Source organism: Ursus arctos, unplaced genomic scaffold (assembly GCF_023065955.2).
Source record: "Ursus arctos isolate Adak ecotype North America unplaced genomic scaffold, UrsArc2.0 scaffold_5, whole genome shotgun sequence".
Taxonomy (NCBI): Eukaryota; Metazoa; Chordata; class Mammalia; order Carnivora; family Ursidae; genus Ursus; species Ursus arctos.
The window spans coordinates 2,638,175-2,656,519 of record NW_026623067.1 but is presented as its reverse complement, the minus strand read 5'-3'; the positions used below and the strand labels follow the sequence as shown (position 1 = coordinate 2,656,519).

Below are 18,345 nucleotides of genomic sequence, written 5' to 3'. Positions count from 1 at the left end.
TGCTTCCAGAACGTGAGGGTTCTCCTGCCACAGGAGCCAGGGCTGGGGACGGAGTCATGGGGCTCCTGGGGCTGCCGTGGCAGGGAGCCCGGGAGCTCTGGGTGTGGGGAGAGGGCTGGGACCACGGAGTTCTTTGACCCTGCAGACCTGCCCGGGCCCTGCTACTGCCACGCAGGGTGACTCCACCCCTCCCCAAACCCTGAACTCCTGCCACCCTGCCACCGTCTCACCTCCTGGGCACCCCCTGAAGCCCACCCTGTACAGACCCCATGCCCCACACCAGTCTGGCGCCCTGCCCGGGGCTGCCCGCCCGCTCCCCACTCCTGCCTGGGCCGCCCAGACAACTCACTCACGACATCTGTGGCACACTGGGGGCCGCTCCCGGACAACAGGGGTCTGGTCTGCTCCTGGTGACCCTTGGGGCCCAGACCTGAGGACCTGGGGTCTAGCAGGCACCCACAAGCATTTATGGGAAGGAGCCCCAGGCCGGGTCAGGAGCGGTGTGCTCGGCACGCAGGTGTACCCACCCCAGTGCGTCTGCCCATGTGTGCAGAGTAGGCCTCCCCAGCCTCCCACCGGGCCTGAACTGTCGGAGGCCCAGCCTCTGGACACACTGCAGCTGCCTGGCTGGCGTGGGCTGGCCAAACCGGCACAGCCTGAGGAGCCCCAGCTGCTGGGGAAGGTCCCCGGTGCACCCCCTTCCCGTCCCTTCCGGCTCACCAGCTGGCCTGAGCAGCCCCTGGGGCCCCACCTCCCCCACCATCCATTTTGTCCCCTGAGAATGGAGGGTGGCCCAGCCAGGCCCGGTACCTGGTGTCCCCGCGTGCCTCTACTGAGCCCGAGACCCCAGGCCTACAGAGAGGGTGCGTGACGCTCGTCCCCACATGGCTGCCCACATCTGGTCCCCTGGGCAGTACCCTACCTTTTCCAGGCCAGGAAATAGGAGTCCCTGAGCCCTTCCACCTGCCAGCCGGCTGGACACTGTCCCTCCCAGGGTGTGCGCCTGGCCAAGTCCTGGGCCTGACCCAGGGCCACCTCTCACCACCAAGCACAATGAGGGGGGAGGGCCTTCAAGGGCTCCATTGTTCCCCCCAAGGCCTGGGGTCTGAATTCCCGATTGTCCCTGGGGCTGGACAGGGCCCAGAGAGGGAAGGGGCCTCCCCTACTCGCCCCCCCCCCCCTCTGCACATCAGTCTGGCCCCGCCTCACCTGCCTTCAGGCCTGGGGATGAGGGGGGGGTGCCCCATAACCCCCTGCATCCAGACCAGGCTCCCACGTACTCTCCTTCATGCATCTGGGCTTTGGGACAATGCCCAGCCCGCCTGTCTACTTCTGCCTGGGTCCCACCACAGGAGCATGGCCTGGGCACGGACCGGGGCTGAGGATAGCAGCGTTCCCACCCTCCACAGCAGCCCAGGCTTGAGTGTCCTCCCTGGAACACAGGGACCGGAGTGGGCTCAGTGGACCAGGCGCAAGGTGGAGGACAACATTCGGCATGATGCAGGGGTTCAGCCTCCCTCCTGTCCCTCAGCCACCACAGCCCAGCACAGGGACTGTGAGGAGAGGGGGCTCCAGCAGCATGAGCTCCGGGTCCTTCTGCCCATGCACAGCCTCACGGCACCTCCACAAGGCAGTGGGAGAGGCAGCTGGTCCGGAGCAGGCCCATCTGCCCTGCCAGGGTCCCCGCCCAGCCAGCAGCCGAGGGTCTCCCCGATGTGAAGATGGGGCAAAGAGAGCCCCAGGGAAGTAGTGCACAGGGGGTCTGGGGGTGGCTGGAGTAGCAGATGCCAGGCAGGACACGCTGGCCAGTTAGGGATGGGGCTGCCAGGACTGGGGGTCCACTGTGGAGGTGTGCATGGCCTGTCCCCAACCCCCTGGCCCAGGACAGGACTCCATGGGCTCATGCACACTGTTACCCAGCAGTTCTTTATTAGGACACTGGCCCAGCTCCCATGGCAGAGGGGGGAAGGGGAGGCCAGGGTCCTCCAGCTGCAGCAGTCTGGGCACTAGCCGAGGCAAGCGGAGTCCCCACCAGGGAGGACACAGCTGGCAGTCCTTCTCAGGACTGGCTGGTCCTTCGAGCCTTCTTGATTTCCTGCCGTGGAGAGAGAAGGAGGGTCTCACCCAGGGTCCGGGGGATGGGCCACGTGGCCTGTCCCACTGAGGTTCCCCGTGTGCAAGACAGGTTTGAGTCCCGCCCCCTGCGGAGCCCACCTCGGCCAGCGCCTCCTCCAGGGCCCGATAGGCCATATCCAGGTTGTCGTTGATGATGACCAAGTCAAACAGGCCCTGCTCCTTGCCTGGGGTGGGGGGACAGGGTCAGTGCAGGCTCCGGCGGTCCTCCACGGGGACCCTGCTGCTGGATGACCCGTGGTGGCTGAGGAGATGGGGGGGGGGACACCCGGCGGCCAGGGCCCACACTCACTGCTCTCCATGTCAACCCGAGCAGCGGCCAGCCGCTTGGCCAGGCTCTCCTCCGTCTCCGTGTTGCGCTGCCGCAGCCGCTGCTCCTAAGACATGCAGGAGGGTCAGCTCCTCTGGGGTCACCCTGCACACCCCCGCCCCCAGGCCCCTCCACCTCCTGCCCCTGGGCGCCCCCCGCAGCCTCACCCCGCCCCCACCAGGATGTCTAGCGAGGGCGGCTGCACCCCTGCCCCCGGCTGCCCCCTCGGCTGCGGTCCAGTGCCCTCACCAGTACTTCCAGCGAGGGCGGCTGCACAAAGATGTAGATGGGCCGCAGGTCCGTCTTCTTGATGTTACGCACGCCCTGCAGGTCCACGTCCAGCACACAGATGCGGTTCATGGCCTGCACGGCCCGCACAGCGGCTTTGCTGGAGGACAGAGGGGGCAGGGACCGCTCAGGAGGGCTTCCTGGGTCCAGCAGCCCCCCAAGGCCTCAAAGGGCCTCTGCAGGACCATCACTGCCAGTGCCCTGGGCTCCTGCCTCCCCCACTGCCCTGCACTGGGCGTGGGCCTGGCCGGGGGTGACTGCAGGAACCTACCCTAACCCCAGCATCGCCTTCACCTTCCTGGAAGCATCTGCGTGCTGGGCCCTCTGCTGGGCTGAGGGTGGCTGTGGTTAGCGGCACAAGGGCCCTGGCTGTCACTGCACACCTGCCCAACAGCCCCACTGACCCCTCTGGGGGCCCCCTGTCCCGCCCAGCTATAGCTAGGGCCTAAAGTGGAGCAAGATGGGTCTCGTGGGGCTCTGCTTCACCCTTGCTGGGAGGCTCAGTGACAGGCTGCACAGAGGCATGCCTGGGCCCACCTGCCCGCGACACTGCTCTGCGCCTCTCAACCAGGTAGGAGGAGCTGGCAAAGACCGTCTGGACTGGGGGGCGGGGAGGGGAAGGAAGCGGAGGTCAGGGCACTCCCACACCAGCCTAGTGGCTGCAGAAAGGCAGGCTACAGTACAGCCTGGGCACCTAGGAGACCAGATTCCCCGAGTCCTTGCTGCATACCAGTCCCAAGGGGCCTGCGGTTCCCACAATGGCCTGGCCAGGTGGACACAGGTGGCCAGAAGGAGGCAACCTGGGGAGCCCCAACAGCTACCCCATCTCGATTCCTGGCACGGTGGGTACCTTCCTCTAACTGCCCAGAGAACCGACACAGGACCCCTGCCTAGGTCAAGCCAATGGAGAGCCCCTGGGAGGGAGGGAAGGTGCCCAGGGTGGCCCACCTAGTCCCATACAGGTTCCCCGAGAACTCGGCGTGCTCAATGAAGTCACCCGCGGCGATGTCCTGCTGCATCACCTCCCTGGTCACGAAGTAGTAATCTGCAAGGAGGGGCCATCTGAGGCGTGCCCACAGCCAAAGCGCTAGGGCGCTTGGGGACCAGGCACAGCCAGAGCTGGCTTCCCTGTGGACCTGTCTGCCCACCGAGCAGGGAACACACGTACAGACGGTACTTTCTCACACCATCCCTGCTGTGCGAGCCGGGGAAACCACAGGATTCCCAGGGGGCGGCCACAGGGGGCCTGGAGACTGCTGGCCTCCACGGAGGAGGCTGGGGGGGAACTTCCCCGGTCCTACTGAAACCACAGAAGATGCCTGTGAAACACAGAGCACACCTGTGATGCAAGGTCAACCACACACACTCGCACAGAGAGCAGCACACGTGTCAGGAGAGATGCCCTGCGGCCACCTCAGCCATCTCTCAGAGAGCCAGCACGCTGCCTGTCACCCAAACCTGCCCTCCTTGCCACAGGCGCACACATACCAAGGGCCCAGCTCACCTTTGCCATTCTCTTCTCCAGGCCGCGGGTCCCTCGTGGTGTCTAAGAACAAGCACTTGGGATCAATGGGGGACACTCGGAGCCCCACACCCCATCCACGGCCTCACCCGCAGGTCTCGGCTCAGCCCCTGTGTGCGCGTGTGCATGTGCATGTGAGCGTGTGGGGCTGCAGGTCAGGGTCCGCCGTGTGGGGACCGTCCCCGTGTGTGTGTGTGTGTCTGTGTGTGTGCACATGTGTGTGGGGCTGCAGGTCAGGGTCCTCCGTGTGGGGCCCGTCCCCGTGTGTGTGTGTCTGTGTGTGTGCACGTGTGTGTGGGGCTGCAGGTCAGGGTCCGCTGTGTGGGGACCGTCCCCGTTTGTGTGTGTGTGTGTGCACGTGTGTGGGCTGCAGGTCAGGGTCTGCCGTGTGGGGCCCGTCCCCGTGTGTGTGTGTGTGTGTGTGTGCACGTGTGTGGGCTGCAGGTCAGGGTCTGCCGTGTGGGGCCCGTCCCCGTGTGTGTCTGTGTGTGTGCACGTGTGTGTGGGGCTGCAGGTCAGGGTCCGCTGTGTGGGGACCGTCCCCGTTTGTGTGTGTGTCTCTGTGTGTGTGCACGTGTGTGTGGGGCTGCAGGTCAGGGTCCGCTGTGTGGGGACCGTCCCCGTGTGTGTGTGTGTGTCTGTGTGTGTGCACGTGTGTGTGGGGCTGCAGGTCAGGGTCCACCGTGTGGGGCCCGTCCCCGTGTGTGTGTGTGTGTGTGTGTGTGTGCACGTGTGTGTGGGGCTGCAGGTCAGGGTCCGCCGTGTGGGGACCGTCCCCGTGTGTGTGTGTGTGTGTCTGTGTGTGTGCACGTGTGTGTGGGGCTGCAGGTCAGGGTCTGCCGTGTGGGGATTGTCCCCGTGTGTGTGTGTGTGTGTCTGTGTGTGTGCACGTGTGTGTGGGGCTGCAGGTCAGGGTCCGCCGTGTGGGGCCCGTCCCCGTGTGTGTGTGTGTGTCTGTGTGTGTGCACGTGTGTGTGGGGCTGCAGGTCAGGGTCCGCCATGTGGGGACCGTCCCCGTGTGTGTGTGTGTGTGCACGTGTGTGGGCTGCAGGTCAGGGTCTGCCGTGTGGGGACCGCCGTGTGTGTGTGTGTGTGTGTGTGTGTGCACGCGCGTGTGTGGGGCCATAGGTAAGGGTCCGCGGTGTGGGGACCATCCCGGTGTGTGTGCGCACATGTGGGTCAGCGGGTGCCCGGCCCCTCCCAGCATGGCTGAACCTCTCGTCACCCCCTCCCCAGCCAGGGCTCACGGGACACGCTGAAGCCAAAGACGCTGCCATGTTCCTGCAGGAGTCTCTTGAGCAGGGTGCTCTTCCCAGCCCCTGACGGTCCACTCAGGACAACAGGCCTTGGTCCCGACATCCCTGTGGGCGAGGGAGACAGACATCAGCGAGGCCCGAGGGACATGTCCCACCCTGTGTGGGCGGAGCTGGGGGCACTAGACTTAGAACCCAGCTCAAAGCCTGACTGTGCCCCCCGCAGGGGCGGCTAGCTGGCATCACATACAACAGGCACAAACGTGGGGCTTCCCTAGCCGTCCACTCCTGGACTTCAGCTCCTGGCACCACGTCCAAGACGGCCTACATCAAAGCAGCAGAGCGCATGGCCTATTCTCACCACTGCCATCGGGACGTGGGGGCTGACCCCACAGGACCACAGCTTCCTCACCCCTCTGATACGTGGGCCCCGGGAAGCCAGCAGCGGACAGCTTGAAGCACAGGGCTCAGACACCTGCCCCCAGGAGGAGAGGGACCTCCAGAAGACACCGGTCCTGCCAGCTTGCGCCCACCCGACCACCCTGGCACGCCCGGCACAACCCACCTCCCGGTGGTGGGATGCAGCCTCTGTGATCAGTCTGGGCTTGCTCTGGAAGTGCTGGGAGGGGTGGTAATCCCAGCCTGCTCCCCGCCCTCTGAGCACTAAATCCCTCCCCAAGGCAGCCAGCCCCGCCCACCAAGGACAGACAGAAAAGGCTGCTCCTGGCCCTGCCACCTACCCAGCCACGTGGCGTGACATGTGAGGAGGGCCAGGCATAGACCGTGGAGGCTAGGGTGCACCCCGCCACACAGGGAGACCCGGGAGGACGTGTGGGGAGCTGGAGCCGATCCCTCCAGGGCTGGCCCCTGCAGGGTTCCATCTGGGGGCCCCCAGGGGGCCGGCAGACTCCCTGGAGCTGCCCTGTGTCCCAGCCCGGGGCCACTTGCTCTCCTAATCCTCGATGTAGGCCAACACAGTAATCTGGCTAAAGCACAGCTATTCTGAGACCACCACGCCATGGGTACATGCCCTGGAAGGACTGGAAACAGGCGGCAACCCAGGAGAGGAGCTGGTCACCACGTGCTGAGTGTCACCTCCAGCAACCCCTGTGCCAGGTGACCAGTTCAAGGACACATCTTCCGACCTAGCAACAGACCCTCCGTGCTGTGCCCTGGCTTTCCCGCCCATAGGCACAGGCCCGCTGCTGCCATCCCTTGCTTGGCAGGATCACCCTGGGTCTGTCTGACTTCCTAGGTGCTGCAACAGGGATGGGGAGAGCAGAGCGGGGGTGGACGGCAGGGTGCAGGACGGCACAGAGGGGGCTGAGGTCTGTCCACAACATGCCTGGCCTTGGCCTGCATGGTGCCGAGCAGGTCTCCCTGGAACCCTGCAGGGTGTTGGTGCTGCAGGAACTCGAGTTCCTCTGGGCCCTTGGGACCCGACTTGGAGTGCCCACCTCCAGAGACAGAAGGACGAAAGGAATTCTCCATCAAGGACTGCATGAAGAGGTGCCCCTGCCCCTGGATGTCCCTGCAGGCACTTCCTGGGGGGCCAGGGGCACCCCCACATGCCCATGAGCACCTTGGAGCCCCCAACTATGAACTTCCCAGAGGTTCCTGCCCTGTGCCCCATGCCTGCGGGCAGGGCCAGATCTCTGTCAGGTCCAACACGTGGAGACGGCAAACCTACCAGAAAAGACATGTCTTCAGCAAAGGCTGCACGCCGCACACAGAAGTCCGGGGGCCCTACACCCTCACAGGGCGGGCCACACAGGTGTGACCCAGCACCTCTGGTCCAAATGCTGGTTTCCATCCCGCCCTCCGTCCTTCCTGTTCCAGGAGGATCTGTACCACAGAGCCCTGCCCTCCCAGGCCCACCACCCACCGCAGTGAGCAGCAGGTACAGGGACACACTCGGGATTGGCTGAGGGCACAAGCTCGCTTCCCGCCTGGCTCTGAGCCAATGCCTCACCCTCCCAGCCTTCTCCCACAGGCCGTCCTCCCAGGACACAGACCTCCCCAGTGCTGGGTGTCCCCCTCCCCCCGCCCTCCCTTGAGGCCTACACCACTGATAATGTGGGGTAGGGAACACCTGCTGGCACTGATACCTTGCAGGGGTGGGGTTTGGTCATCTTGGGCCCTGCCACAGGCATGAAGTCCTTCCTCATGTGGTGCCCACAGAGCCCAAGGCTGGCTCAGCTGGACAGGCTCACACAGATCATACCAGGGCAGCCTGGTCTTGTGTCCAGTGGCCATGGTGGCATGTCCTGACCAAACCCACCTTTGACAGGAGCACACCCAACATGGGCTGGAGCTCCAGGCCTCCAAGCTCCGGCAATGCGCAGCTGTGCCCTCTCCTAAAACACAACACCCAAGTGGAACTGGGCCAAAGACACTGGTCGTGTCTGTCCCCCAAACAGGCCATGTGGGGGACACGTCCTAGCTACGCAACCTTTTGGGAACAAAGGAGCCGACATCTTCTCACTTCCTCTCCCCAGTGGTGCAAGGCCCATCCTTCCTTGAGAGGAAGCCAGGCCCTCTGAAACTGTGGACAACTCCAGGGCGGGGGGAGTGGGGGGCAGGGGCGTAAGAACTCTCGAGCAAGAAGGAGCCCAGGCCCTCCGAGGGGGACCAGCCTTGCTCTCACACAGGGGAAACCGAGCCCCAGCACAGGCAGGGCCAGGGAGGGACCTGGAGCCAAAGTCCAGAGGCATTCGCCCCCACACCAGTGCTCCCAGGAGCTCACCCTCACGACGGCACCCTTCCTCTTGGACACAGCGGGGGGTGGGGTGGGGGTGGGGGTCATCCACTTCCACTCCCAATCACACCACAATGCTCCCTTCCTTCCTGCTCCTCTTCAAGCCGTCTGCACACGTTTCTCAGCTACATCCAATGTACGGCAAAAACAGAAAGTAACAGTTTAGACTTCTTTTCAAAACTGAAAAAACAAAGTTTGGGTGTGGTCAAAAAGAAACAGACGGTATGTTCACCCTCGGAAGTCCCAGTAGCCAGTGTCCATGAACTGCTGATGCCACTCGTTCCAGCCAAAGATCGAGGGTTTGGTCAACGTGTTCCCAGGATTGAAACGAAAGCACAAAGTGCACCTGTGCCAGGTGTGGCAGCGACCTGGGCTGTGAGGGGCCTGCTGCGTACAGTGGTGAGTGACTGTTCGGCTGAGGGGAGGCCAGAGGAAACCACACACATCCCCAGGCCCTGCTGAGTCTTTCATGACCCGTTGGGGTCCGGGAGGTCTCCATGTGACAGAAGACTCCAGGAAAGTCCACGCTGGGCAGACATGCTGCCCAGGAGCCCTCACAGGGGACTCACGGGACGGCCATCTCAGCCTCTTTCCTCCCATCCCTGCAGCCCCATGCTGGCCACGAACACCTCAGCTCCCACCCTCCTCTTCACCACAGAGGAGAAGGACCAATGACAGCAGATGAAATGACACCAGCCCTGGATGAACTAAGTGCTCTCCCTCTCAATGCTCCCCAAACAACGTCCAATTACATCAGAACGCTGGTGTCCAGCAGCCCAGACTGACGTCTCTGCTCCTGAAGGAAGCCAGAGAGGCCAGCCGCCAACACCCTTCTGTGGGGCGAGAACCTCTACATCCGTAGGGCCAGGCAGCGCTGGACAGTGGGGCAGGCCAGGACCCCGCAGCCATCCCGGGGACGGGAGGGGGCCCCTTCGGACGGGGAGAGCTGGGAGGACCCCGCTAGGCCTGCCCTCTGGCTGGGGACTGAAACCCACAGAAGAGCTGCACCAGCAGGACGGTTTCCCTGCTCTCGTCTCCGCTTCCCTCCGTGAGCTCAGGGAACACACCGCGTGTGTCCAGAGGCCTCACGCGCTGCTCAGGGGTGGTCAGAACCCGCATCTCCCGGAGCTTCCGGGCGTGCGGTGCCTGCGGCCCGCCTGGGGGAGCGCTGTCAGGTTGCTCCCCCTCTCCGGCCCTCCACACCCTGCAGGCTCCACAACGGCATCCAGCGTGCAGTCGTCCGGCACGCGAACCTGCGCAGAATTCCCAGGGACATCTAGAGGACTCACACGGGGGACGCGGCTTGTAATCACCCAAGCAATAAGCACGAGCGCCGCAGACCCCACTCCGGGACGCAGACACGCACACGCACCCAGGCCGGCCCTGTCCACGACAGAACGCAAGGCCCCGCTCCCACAGCCAGCCACGCCGCCGGCGGGCCCCGGACGGCGCTCCGGGAGCACCGGGGCTGCGAGGGGCACGACCCCCAGGCCCGGAGCCCCGACCTCTGCCCGCCCGCGCTGCGTCTGCCCCGGGAGGCCCCGCCACTCACCGTCTGAGGGGACCCGGCCCAAGGCGGCCGCCGCCAGCCCGGCCAGCGGGCGTCGCAGCATGAGGGCCGCCGCCGCCGCCGCGCCACCGCCCGCGGGGCTACGTCACTGCGCCGCGCCCGCCCGCCGCCGCCCGCGGAAGAGTACGTCATGGACCCGCGCCGGCCCGCCTCAGTCCGAAGGGGTGCGCGTCATAGCACGGCGCCGGCGTCGCCCCTGCCCTCAGGCTTGTCATCAACGCCGCGCGACGCAGCGCTCGCGGATGACGTCACGGCGGTGCAGCTGGAGGACGGGGCGCTCGGTCCGCCGTGACCGTGTGTGCTGCCCGGGTCCCTTCCCCTCCCGTCTGGCCAGCGGCGGCCGGGACGCTGACACTCGACGGTGTTCCGGAGCTCAGGCAGGGCGGCAGGTGGGTGCGGGAAGGCGCGGCGTCGCGGGGTGTCAAGGGCTCTCCCCGACCGGTGGGCCGGGCCCTGCGGTCAGCCGCCGGCCCTCGAGGGCGACAGGATGGGGCGCATCCACTTGCTTGTCTCCCAGCCTCTCATTTTCCCGCGGGATCGCTTCCGCAGGGGGAGGGAGGCCGGCGGATGCCCTGCCCACGCAGACGAGGGACCCTGGCCGGGAGGGTTCTCTTCCTGGGGTACACATGTCCGACGTCTTAGGCAGGTGTTCGTCTTTCAGCGTCCTGGCTCGTCACCGCGCAGACATCAGCGCAGACGCTTTCCGGGGGTCAGCGCTTAGTAACGGTAGCCCCGGGTCTCGGCTCTCCTGCCATCCCGACATTCCTATACGTTGTGGGAAATAGGTGGCCTTGGGAAGCCTCCGCAAGCCTCCGCCGTTTACGTTACGCTCTGTATTAGAGCGGCTTCACCGACCCCGTAACCCGGTAGAAAGGATCTAAGCCCGGCCACAGGCTTACTGATGCAGAGGCTTGGGCGTCCGGCGCTCAGAAACCTATGCCACGTCGGGGCCGACAGCCTGACAGGGTACCGGGAGGGACTGGCAGAGACCTGGTGACGACTCCCCTGTTGGAGACGCACTTGGGTCTGTGGCTTTTCCTGGCTGGATTCGATGAAGGTCAGTTAGGTGGGAAGTCCTGTCTTTTTAAAAGATGTCTTATTTTCTTGCCCAGCAGGCACACACCAGGCCAGTGGCTGACCTCGAGCCTTCACGTCGAAGGGGCCCTCACGAGGAATGGCCACCTTGGGCAGGCTGCTTGGGTAAGCAGGGGCTTCCGGGCCCCCGGGGACTCCTGTCATGGGGCCATCTAAGGGGAACCTAGCCAGTGTGTTTATCTGGAGGACAGGTACAAGCAGGTGCGGATGAATGCTATGACAGGTGTCGAGGGAGGAATGGAAGCGGCTTGTGAGTACTTAGCACCAACACATGATGGTGGTGATGTTCCTATTCAGATCCTGCAGCCCAGCCCGGCTCTGGGTCCTTGGAGAAGGCCATCCCTTCCAGCTCTTCCCCCTGGAACTGCCCCCTTCCTGCCCTTCCCCTCACCCCCTGGTCTCCCTGAGATGAGAAGTATGGTGTGATCAGTGTTGCCAGAGAAGCAAAGCAGAGCTGGCTTCTAATGGGTTCTGTGGAATCTGGGAGAGAGGGATGGGGCACCTGAAGCTGTGGGTCAGTGTGAAACTAGGCAAGGGACTCTGGTACAATGTTCCCTGCAGGGCCCTTGTCCTAAGAAGGTTCATGTTAGAACCACTGTAATGGTGAGGGAGCATCCACTGTCTTCTCAAGGGTCACTTCCAGCCCCATCCCGCCAACCCATGGTTCTCAGGGGTGGCCTTGTCCTGGGCTCCCTGGCACTGCTCCTACCCTGCCTGCCTGACTGCAGGCTCTCCTGGAGCCAGAGCTTACCACACGACTCCTCTCTGCCATCTCCATGACTCTAAGGGCAGGGACTGGGGTCTTTTGTCAAAGTTGACTGAGGGCCTGGTTCAGTCTCTGGGACTTCCCAGCAAACAGTTTGTGTTCTTGCCACCAGGACAGCAAAGTCTAGTGGAGGAGACGCACCCTCATTCATCCTGAGGGGCTGCTGGGAAGTGCAGGGTGTTGTGGGAACACCCCCCAAGGCAGGTGCTGCTGGGCTGGGGCTGTGCTGTTGCAGGGCACTCAGCCAGGCTGCCTTGTGGACGGAGAGGTCCTGAGACATGGGGACTTGACGGGAGCCAAAGTGGGGACCAGGCGGGAGGCCATGGGGATGGTTTGGGCTGGATGCTGCTGCTTGCCTAGTGAGAGCCTTGGCAAAGGCATGTGGTGGGTGTCTGAAAGAACGCTTCTCCCCACAGCTCTGGGGAGTTCTGGAATTTTGCTGTGTGACAGCCTGAGGTCTGAATCCAAGTTTGCATGAAAGCTGGGCTGCAAGGGACACTGGGGGCCAGGGGGCGGGAGACCGCTGCCAGGTCATGCGACCTGGTAGATGGCGCACAAGGGGCTTCCTCTCGCCTTCTATCACCTCAGAGTACATGCCCTGCTGTGTACAGGAAGGCCAGGTGTTTGCCATGCTCAGAAGCCAGGTGGGCTGCAGGTGTCTTGGTCTGCTCCGGCTGCCCTAACAGAATGCCTCAGGTGGGGCGGCTCCTCTCTGCGGTTCTGGAGGCTATAAGTTTGAGGCCATGGTGCCAGCAGTGTTGGGTTCTGCTGAGGCCTGTCTTCCTGGCCCTGAGTCCCTCTTCTCTCTGTCTCTTACAAGGGCACCAGTCCCACCATGGGGGCCCTTGTGACCTCATGTAATCCTACTCACCTCCTAGAGGTCCCACGCCTGATGTCATCCCATGGATGTTAGGGCTTCGATGTGTGACTCTGGGGAAGACACAGAGGTCCAGGCCATGGAACTAGGTCTGTGTTCCTCTGGAAGTCTGTTTCCTGCCTGATCCTCACGTACAGTTCCTGAACTGTGCAGTGACAGCACCTTGAGCCCACTGGGGTCCCAGCTGCTGACCTCTGACTTCACTCATCTGAAAGCCTCCTGCACTTGCCCCAGCGATCTCTTCCATGGGGCAGGAGCTACTCTGACCCTGCTCTGCTCTGGTGTGCATCACCGTGTGCCCCCATAGGAGCTGGACGGCCTGGGCAGCGTGGGCCCTCCGGTCCCACCAGTGGCCACTGACCAGGGTGTGTGTGTGGTTCTGTGTCTGTCTGCAGCCTGATGTGGCAGCACGTGGTGACAGGGGCTACTCCGGTGCGTTACCACCTCCACACGTCCTCCTGGCAGGCCGACAGCAACAGGGCCTTGCTCACGCGTGTGCACCGACAAGCCTACGCACGCCTCTACCCCGTGCTCCTGGTCAAGCAGGACGGCTCCACCATCCACATCCGTTATCGGGAGCCACGACGCATGCTTGAGGTATGCCTCCCTCCCCAGCGCTCCCTGGGGTGCAGGTCCTGGTGGGCTGGCCTGTGGCAGCCACTCCTCCTGGGCCTTGTGTGCTCAGTAGCCATGGCAGCTTGAAGGGGGAGGGAGGGCGAGCCATGAACTGGGATTGCTGAATGAGGAGAGGGAGAAGGGAGAGTGGAGTTCCCTCCACTTGTCAGGACCAGAAAGCAGCTGTGTGTCTAATGAGTATCAGTGTTGGGGAAAACAAGCAGAAAATTTGCTTAGAGATTGAGAGCTTTGATGAGAGAGAGAGAACCTAGCAGAAGGTAAAAACTTTCCATGGCACAGTGGAGTTGAGGAGACATGAACAAGGCCCAGGACCCTCTGAGCAAGCTCTGTGCATGCCCTTCCCCAGATGCCTGTGGACCTGGACGCCCTATCCCCAGAGGAGAGGAGGGCACGGTTCCGGAAACGCGAGACCCAGCTCCGAAAGAAAAAGGAGGAGAAGCCAGAGCTTGGTGACGACTTTGACTTGGAGCAGTACAAGCGGTTTTGGACAAAAAAGTGACCGTGCCTAGAAGCTGCCTTGGCCGGGGACGCCATGGGCAGGGAGGTGTGTCTTTAAATGGTGTGTTCACAAAGCTGTCTCCACGTCCGCTTTCCTTCTGGTGCGACCAGGCCAACCAGCTGGCCCAGTATTGGGTCAGGCTGTGGTGTTCGCACGAGGCCTGAAGGGCACGTGAGCCACCAGTGTGGGAGGAGAAAAGGGGGAGTGCAGAGCCAGCCCCCTTGGGCCCTGGGGCCCCCTCACCCCTGTCTCACCTTCAGCTTCAGGGTACTAGGGGCTCTCCTGGTGGAGCACAGCAGCCACGGGGATCGGATGGGAGGAGCAGAGTGTCTGGGAAGCCAGGACAGGCATACCCTGTCCCTCACAGGGGTTCTCTCAGCCGCACCCGGCCCACAACAGGAGGCGCCATCAGCCTCGTCATCCACTCCACTGGCTCGAGGCACATCGCAGCAACAACCAACCAGGCTTTCTAGGGTCAACTGCCATTTTTCTGCTCTGGGGGTGGGTTTCCCCCTGGCCAGGCTTCTACAAGACCAAAGGGGCAAGTCCCAGTCTCTGCAAGTGCAGCCAGCCTGGCCCAGGCCTGGGGCTGCCCCATGTCCTGTCCTGGGCTGTTGATCGTGGGCCCTGGCTATCAGGCTGTGTCTCAGAAACCTGAGGGCCTGCACTACAGCAATGGGCAGGACATGCAGGCGTGACTGAGGAGGAAGGTGGCTGTATCTGTGGCTCCCAGGGACGGGTGCTGGGCTCTCAGTCCCCACTGGTCCACCGAGCACACTGCCACCAGCCGGTTCCTGGGGAGAGGCCCAGGGCCTTGTCTGTGGTCGCTGTCCAAAACCAAGTTACTCATCACACTTGTGGAAGACGGCAAGGCACTTTTCTTGAAGGGGGGGGGGGTCACAGCAACGGACGCAGGGGTCTAGCAGCAGGGGACAGATGGAGCACAGCACGGACACGTGGGGACTGGTAGCCACAAGGCAGGGTGGGTGTTGGTGATAGGAAATTACTAACATGGATCTTCCAGATAGGGGGTTTCTGGCAGAAGCCCCGTAATGGGGTTGTTCCTGAAAGCAGGCCTGGCAACCCCCCCAGCTCTGCATAGGAAAGTGCCACTCTACTGAGGGTGGGGGTCTGACGGAGTGTTCTTGCCATAACTGGGTGCTGTGGAGAGGGACGGGAGGCCCAAGGCCTGTCTGCAGAGCTCTGGGAGTCCGAGTGGTCTGGTGTAGATGAGAACCCCATCTGCACCTGGTCCTTCCAGGTCCCAGAGACTTGGTGTCCAGGGACCCCAATCTCTGGCCTCTGCAAGACCCCTCCCCCACCCATTTGGGGGACTTCAAACGCTGTCTATGCTGATGTCTCCCAGTGTCCAGGCCCCCCGAGGGGGCGGGGGCTGAAGGCAGGAAGGGCAGCAGGCTCTGAGCTCACCCTGCTTTGCCCACCACAGCCGCCCCCCATAGCGCCATGGCCACGGGCTCCTGCCGGAGGAGCGACACCCGTGGTCTTCCTGAGCTCTGTGGGGGGGGGGGGGGGCGCGCCTGTACTTGCCCACCTGCCCTCCCATGCTGGAGCCCCCTCGGGACAGCCCCGACCCAGGGGCCACGCGTGGGCGAGCCGAGGCTCCAAGACGACAGCGCTGCCGGCCGGGAGCCTCCTCACCCGCGCTCTCTCCGAGAGCCCGCCCCTCTCCGGGCACAGCCCTGACACAGGGCGCACACGCGGAACGCAACTTCGGGACCCTGCCCCTCGACCCCGGCGTCACCCACACAATGTGGGTGCTAGCGGGACCCTAAGGTCCCCCCTCCAACCAGTGCGCAAGGCGCGTTGATTGGACCCGGGGGAGGGGAGCTGTGAGCAATGCGCAGGCGCGTCGGGGCTCCTTGGGGCAGGGCGGGGCGTAGAGGCGCGAGGCTGTGACGCGGGAGATGGTGAGCGGTGCGCAAGCGCGCGCGGCTCTGCCGGGCCTGCGCGGGTGTGACGTCACGGCGCGCGACGCGGGAGCTGGTGCCGGTGCCGGCGCCGCCCGGGGCGGCGAGGCCAGGGCTTCGGAAGGCCGAAGGGCGGCGGACGGCCTGGCACCATGTTCGGCTCCAGCCGGGGCGGCGTGCGCGGCGGACAGGACCAGTTCAGCTGGGAGGATGTGAAGACCGACAAACAGAGAGAGAACTACCTGGGTCAGCGCGGCGCCCAGGCCCGAGGGTGGGGGGGGGGGTGGAACCAGGGGCGAGAGGGTCGCGGGTGAGAGGGAACAGGTGCGCGAGGTATCGCAGGTGCGGAGAACTGGGACGGGGGAGCTGCGGGCGCGCGGAACGAGGGGACGCGGGGTCCGCGGGTGCAGGGTATCGCAGGTTTGGACAACGGAGGCGCGAGAGCTACGGGTGCGGAAACGGGGGCGATGCGGCAGTCGCGTCGACCCCGCGGGCCGAGCACTGGGCGCTGCATCCCCGCAGGCAACTCGCTCATGGCCCCGGTGGGCCGCTGGCAGAAGGGCCGAGACCTCACCTGGTACGCCAAGGGCCGGGCGGACGGCGCGGGACTGAGCCGGGAGGAAGAGCTGGCGGCCGTGAGGCAGGCGGAGCAGGAGGCGCTCATGGCGGCGCTGTGAGTGCGCCCCGCGGGGTCGGGGGCGCGCTGGGTGGGGGGCGCGGCGGGGACGGAGGGGCAGGGGCCCGGGCGAGGCTGGCTGCTCCCTGAAGCTCGCACGCGGCCCCCGCAGAGGCTACAAGAACGTGAGGAAGCAGCCCACTGGCCTGAGCAAGGAGGTGAGGGGGCCCTTCCGGGGGGTGGGGGGCGAGGCGGGTGGATAGAGCGGCTGCGAGCGCCCGCGTGCCCTCCGCACAGGACTTTGTGGAGGTGTGTAAGCGGGAAGGAGGGGACCACGAGGAGAAGGGAGTGCACCGGCTGCTGGGCCTGGGGAGCTCCAGGTGCGTGGCGAGGGGGTGGATGGTGCCCGTTCCGCGCGTGGAAGCAGCACCCGGCAAGGGAGGAGACCCGGGGCGTTCTCATCGTGGTCTCGCCTGCCTTCCTGCAGCGGCTCCGCAGGTCGATTGGCGTTGTCCCGAGAAGACAAGGAGGCCGCCAAGCTGGGCCTGTCGGTGTTCACGGTAACTGCCCTAATGCGCTGGGATCCTGGTGCGTTTTCCCTTGAGGGGACCCTCCCAGCTTCCTGGCCCTGCCCGTGGGCATCCCGGGGCACACCCCCACCCCCCAAGAGTGCCTTCCCTCCGCAGCACCATCGCGTGGAGAGCAGTCGGCCAGGCTCCTCTCCAGCGTCTGCCAGGAAGAAGCCTAAGTCAGAGGAGGAGAAGGCAGATCCCGGGTAAGGGCTGCCCACCCTCCGCCTCTCGGTGTACTGGCTGCCTCTTGGGTCAGTGCCATTCCCAGCTCCCACTCCTATTCCTTCAGGAGTGTGTCGCCCGTGACCACCTGCTGGGGTCCCTGGGGTGGGTGTGCTCAGATGGGACCACGTGCAGGGGGAGGGCAGGGTGCACCCCCACCCCCTGCTGTTCTGGTATCCTGGAGCAGATGGGCTGCAGGGGTTGCCAGCTGGCGGCAAGGGTGGGTGGAAGCCTGGAAGGGGCAGCGAGGCTGCACAGTGGGGCAGGTACCCCAGGCAGTTTCCTGCCACAAGGGGAAAGAATGCTGTATGTGCTGGTCACCAGCAGGTATGGCCAGTACATCATGAGACTCTCCCCACAGCCCCGAGAGCTACAGGAAAAGCAGGAAAGAGAAGAAAAAGAAGAAGAAGAAAAAGCACAAGAAAGAGAAGAAGAAAGACAAGGCACATAGGAGCAGGGTGGCCTCGCCGCTGCTCCCTCCTTCTGCTGGGTAGGTGTGCCTCTGCCTTAGGGTGGCCTGGTGGGAGGGGTAGGGCAGCCTCCCATGGATGGGGTGTCCCTGGTCTGCCCAGATCCGGGCATCGCAGGCACCACTCTGACTCCGACGACGACTCCTCATCCTGCTCTAAGAGGCGGCGCCGGCACCACAGTGACTGACAGGGCAACTTCCGGAGGGAGTCCCACCTGCCCAGGACGATGCACTGGCCTGGGAAGGCCCTGGACAGCTGCTTCTATTTTTCTTTAACTCACTCTTTGTACTTAAATAAACTTATTTTAAGGGGAAAGTTTTTCATACTCCAGGGAAGGTGGTGGCCACATGTTCCAGTACAACCAGCCCGAGACTGTGTTGGGAGGGGCACTTTCCCCGTGCTGGTGTCCTGCAGTCCCATGTGGGCCTGGCCTTGGCACTAACTTCCCATCACTGGGGACAAGCTGGACATTTAGATCACAGGCACAGACTTGTCCCTGGAGTGCCCCCCGCCCCGGGGACCTGCCTACTGGGTCCCTTCTGCCTCTCCTGGGTAGGGTGGGGCACCAGCTCCTTCCACCAGGCCTCCCACCATCTCTGTGGGGAGGTGTGCACAGAGCCGTTACACTAACCTCTTATAACCAGCTTGAGTGAGGACAAAACCCAGGCTGGATTCATAATTAAGACAATTCTGTCTTCACAACTCTGATCCTGGTTTTTCAACCTGTTAGTGAACATGAGCAATCTTGGGTGGAGGCCAGACTGGGCATGGCAGGAAGCCTCTGCTGGGTATCTCCAGCTGGCCAGCAGCCATACTGAGTTGCAGAGCAG

The 18,345-nt window shown here is 64.0% G+C and overlaps 3 protein-coding genes across 8 annotated transcripts; 2 read left to right on the top strand and 1 right to left on the bottom strand.

Annotated features, from left to right (window-relative positions):
* Positions 1 to 1,907: 1,907 nt before the first annotated feature.
* GUK1 (guanylate kinase 1) lies at positions 1,908 to 9,917 on the bottom strand. 3 transcript variants are annotated; one of them, XM_026488598.4, is made up of 8 exons: positions 9,817 to 9,917; positions 5,501 to 5,614; positions 4,236 to 4,277; positions 3,680 to 3,776; positions 2,693 to 2,831; positions 2,426 to 2,510; positions 2,215 to 2,300; positions 1,908 to 2,095 (listed from the first exon to the last, which is right to left on the bottom strand). In XM_026488598.4, exons 1-8 carry the CDS (start codon positions 9,875 to 9,877, stop codon positions 2,060 to 2,062), a joined length of 660 nt encoding a protein of 219 aa, XP_026344383.1. In that variant the 5' UTR covers positions 9,878 to 9,917; the 3' UTR covers positions 1,908 to 2,059. The 3 variants fall into 3 exon arrangements, with proteins under 3 accessions (XP_026344383.1, XP_057163265.1, XP_057163266.1); XM_057307282.1 differs by having other exon boundaries at positions 1,908 to 2,510; XM_057307283.1 differs by lacking the exon at positions 9,817 to 9,917 and adding an exon at positions 8,253 to 8,389 and having other exon boundaries at positions 1,908 to 2,510.
* Positions 9,918 to 10,062: 145 nt separating this feature from the next.
* Positions 10,063 to 13,780, top strand: MRPL55 (mitochondrial ribosomal protein L55). 2 transcript variants are annotated; one of them, XM_026488602.4, is made up of 4 exons: positions 10,063 to 10,223; positions 10,950 to 11,034; positions 12,968 to 13,169; positions 13,555 to 13,780. In XM_026488602.4, exons 2-4 carry the CDS (start codon positions 11,009 to 11,011, stop codon positions 13,705 to 13,707), a joined length of 381 nt encoding a protein of 126 aa, XP_026344387.1. In that variant the 5' UTR covers positions 10,063 to 10,223; positions 10,950 to 11,008; the 3' UTR covers positions 13,708 to 13,780. The 2 variants fall into 2 exon arrangements, with proteins under 2 accessions (XP_026344387.1, XP_026344385.1); XM_026488600.4 differs by having other exon boundaries at positions 10,947 to 11,034.
* A 1,899-nt stretch (positions 13,781 to 15,679) lies between these two features.
* CUNH1orf35 (chromosome unknown C1orf35 homolog) lies at positions 15,680 to 17,858 on the top strand. Of its 3 annotated transcripts, none has more exons than XM_048220911.2 (8): positions 15,680 to 15,881; positions 16,158 to 16,308; positions 16,424 to 16,469; positions 16,549 to 16,631; positions 16,739 to 16,811; positions 16,938 to 17,026; positions 17,407 to 17,535; positions 17,676 to 17,858. In XM_048220911.2, exons 1-8 carry the CDS (start codon positions 15,788 to 15,790, stop codon positions 17,788 to 17,790), a joined length of 780 nt encoding a protein of 259 aa, XP_048076868.1. In that variant the 5' UTR covers positions 15,680 to 15,787; the 3' UTR covers positions 17,791 to 17,858. The 3 variants fall into 3 exon arrangements, with proteins under 3 accessions (XP_048076868.1, XP_026344363.1, XP_048076869.1); XM_026488578.4 differs by having other exon boundaries at positions 17,618 to 17,799; XM_048220912.2 differs by lacking the exons at positions 16,424 to 16,469; positions 16,549 to 16,631.
* The last annotated feature ends 487 nt before the right edge of the window (positions 17,859 to 18,345 follow it).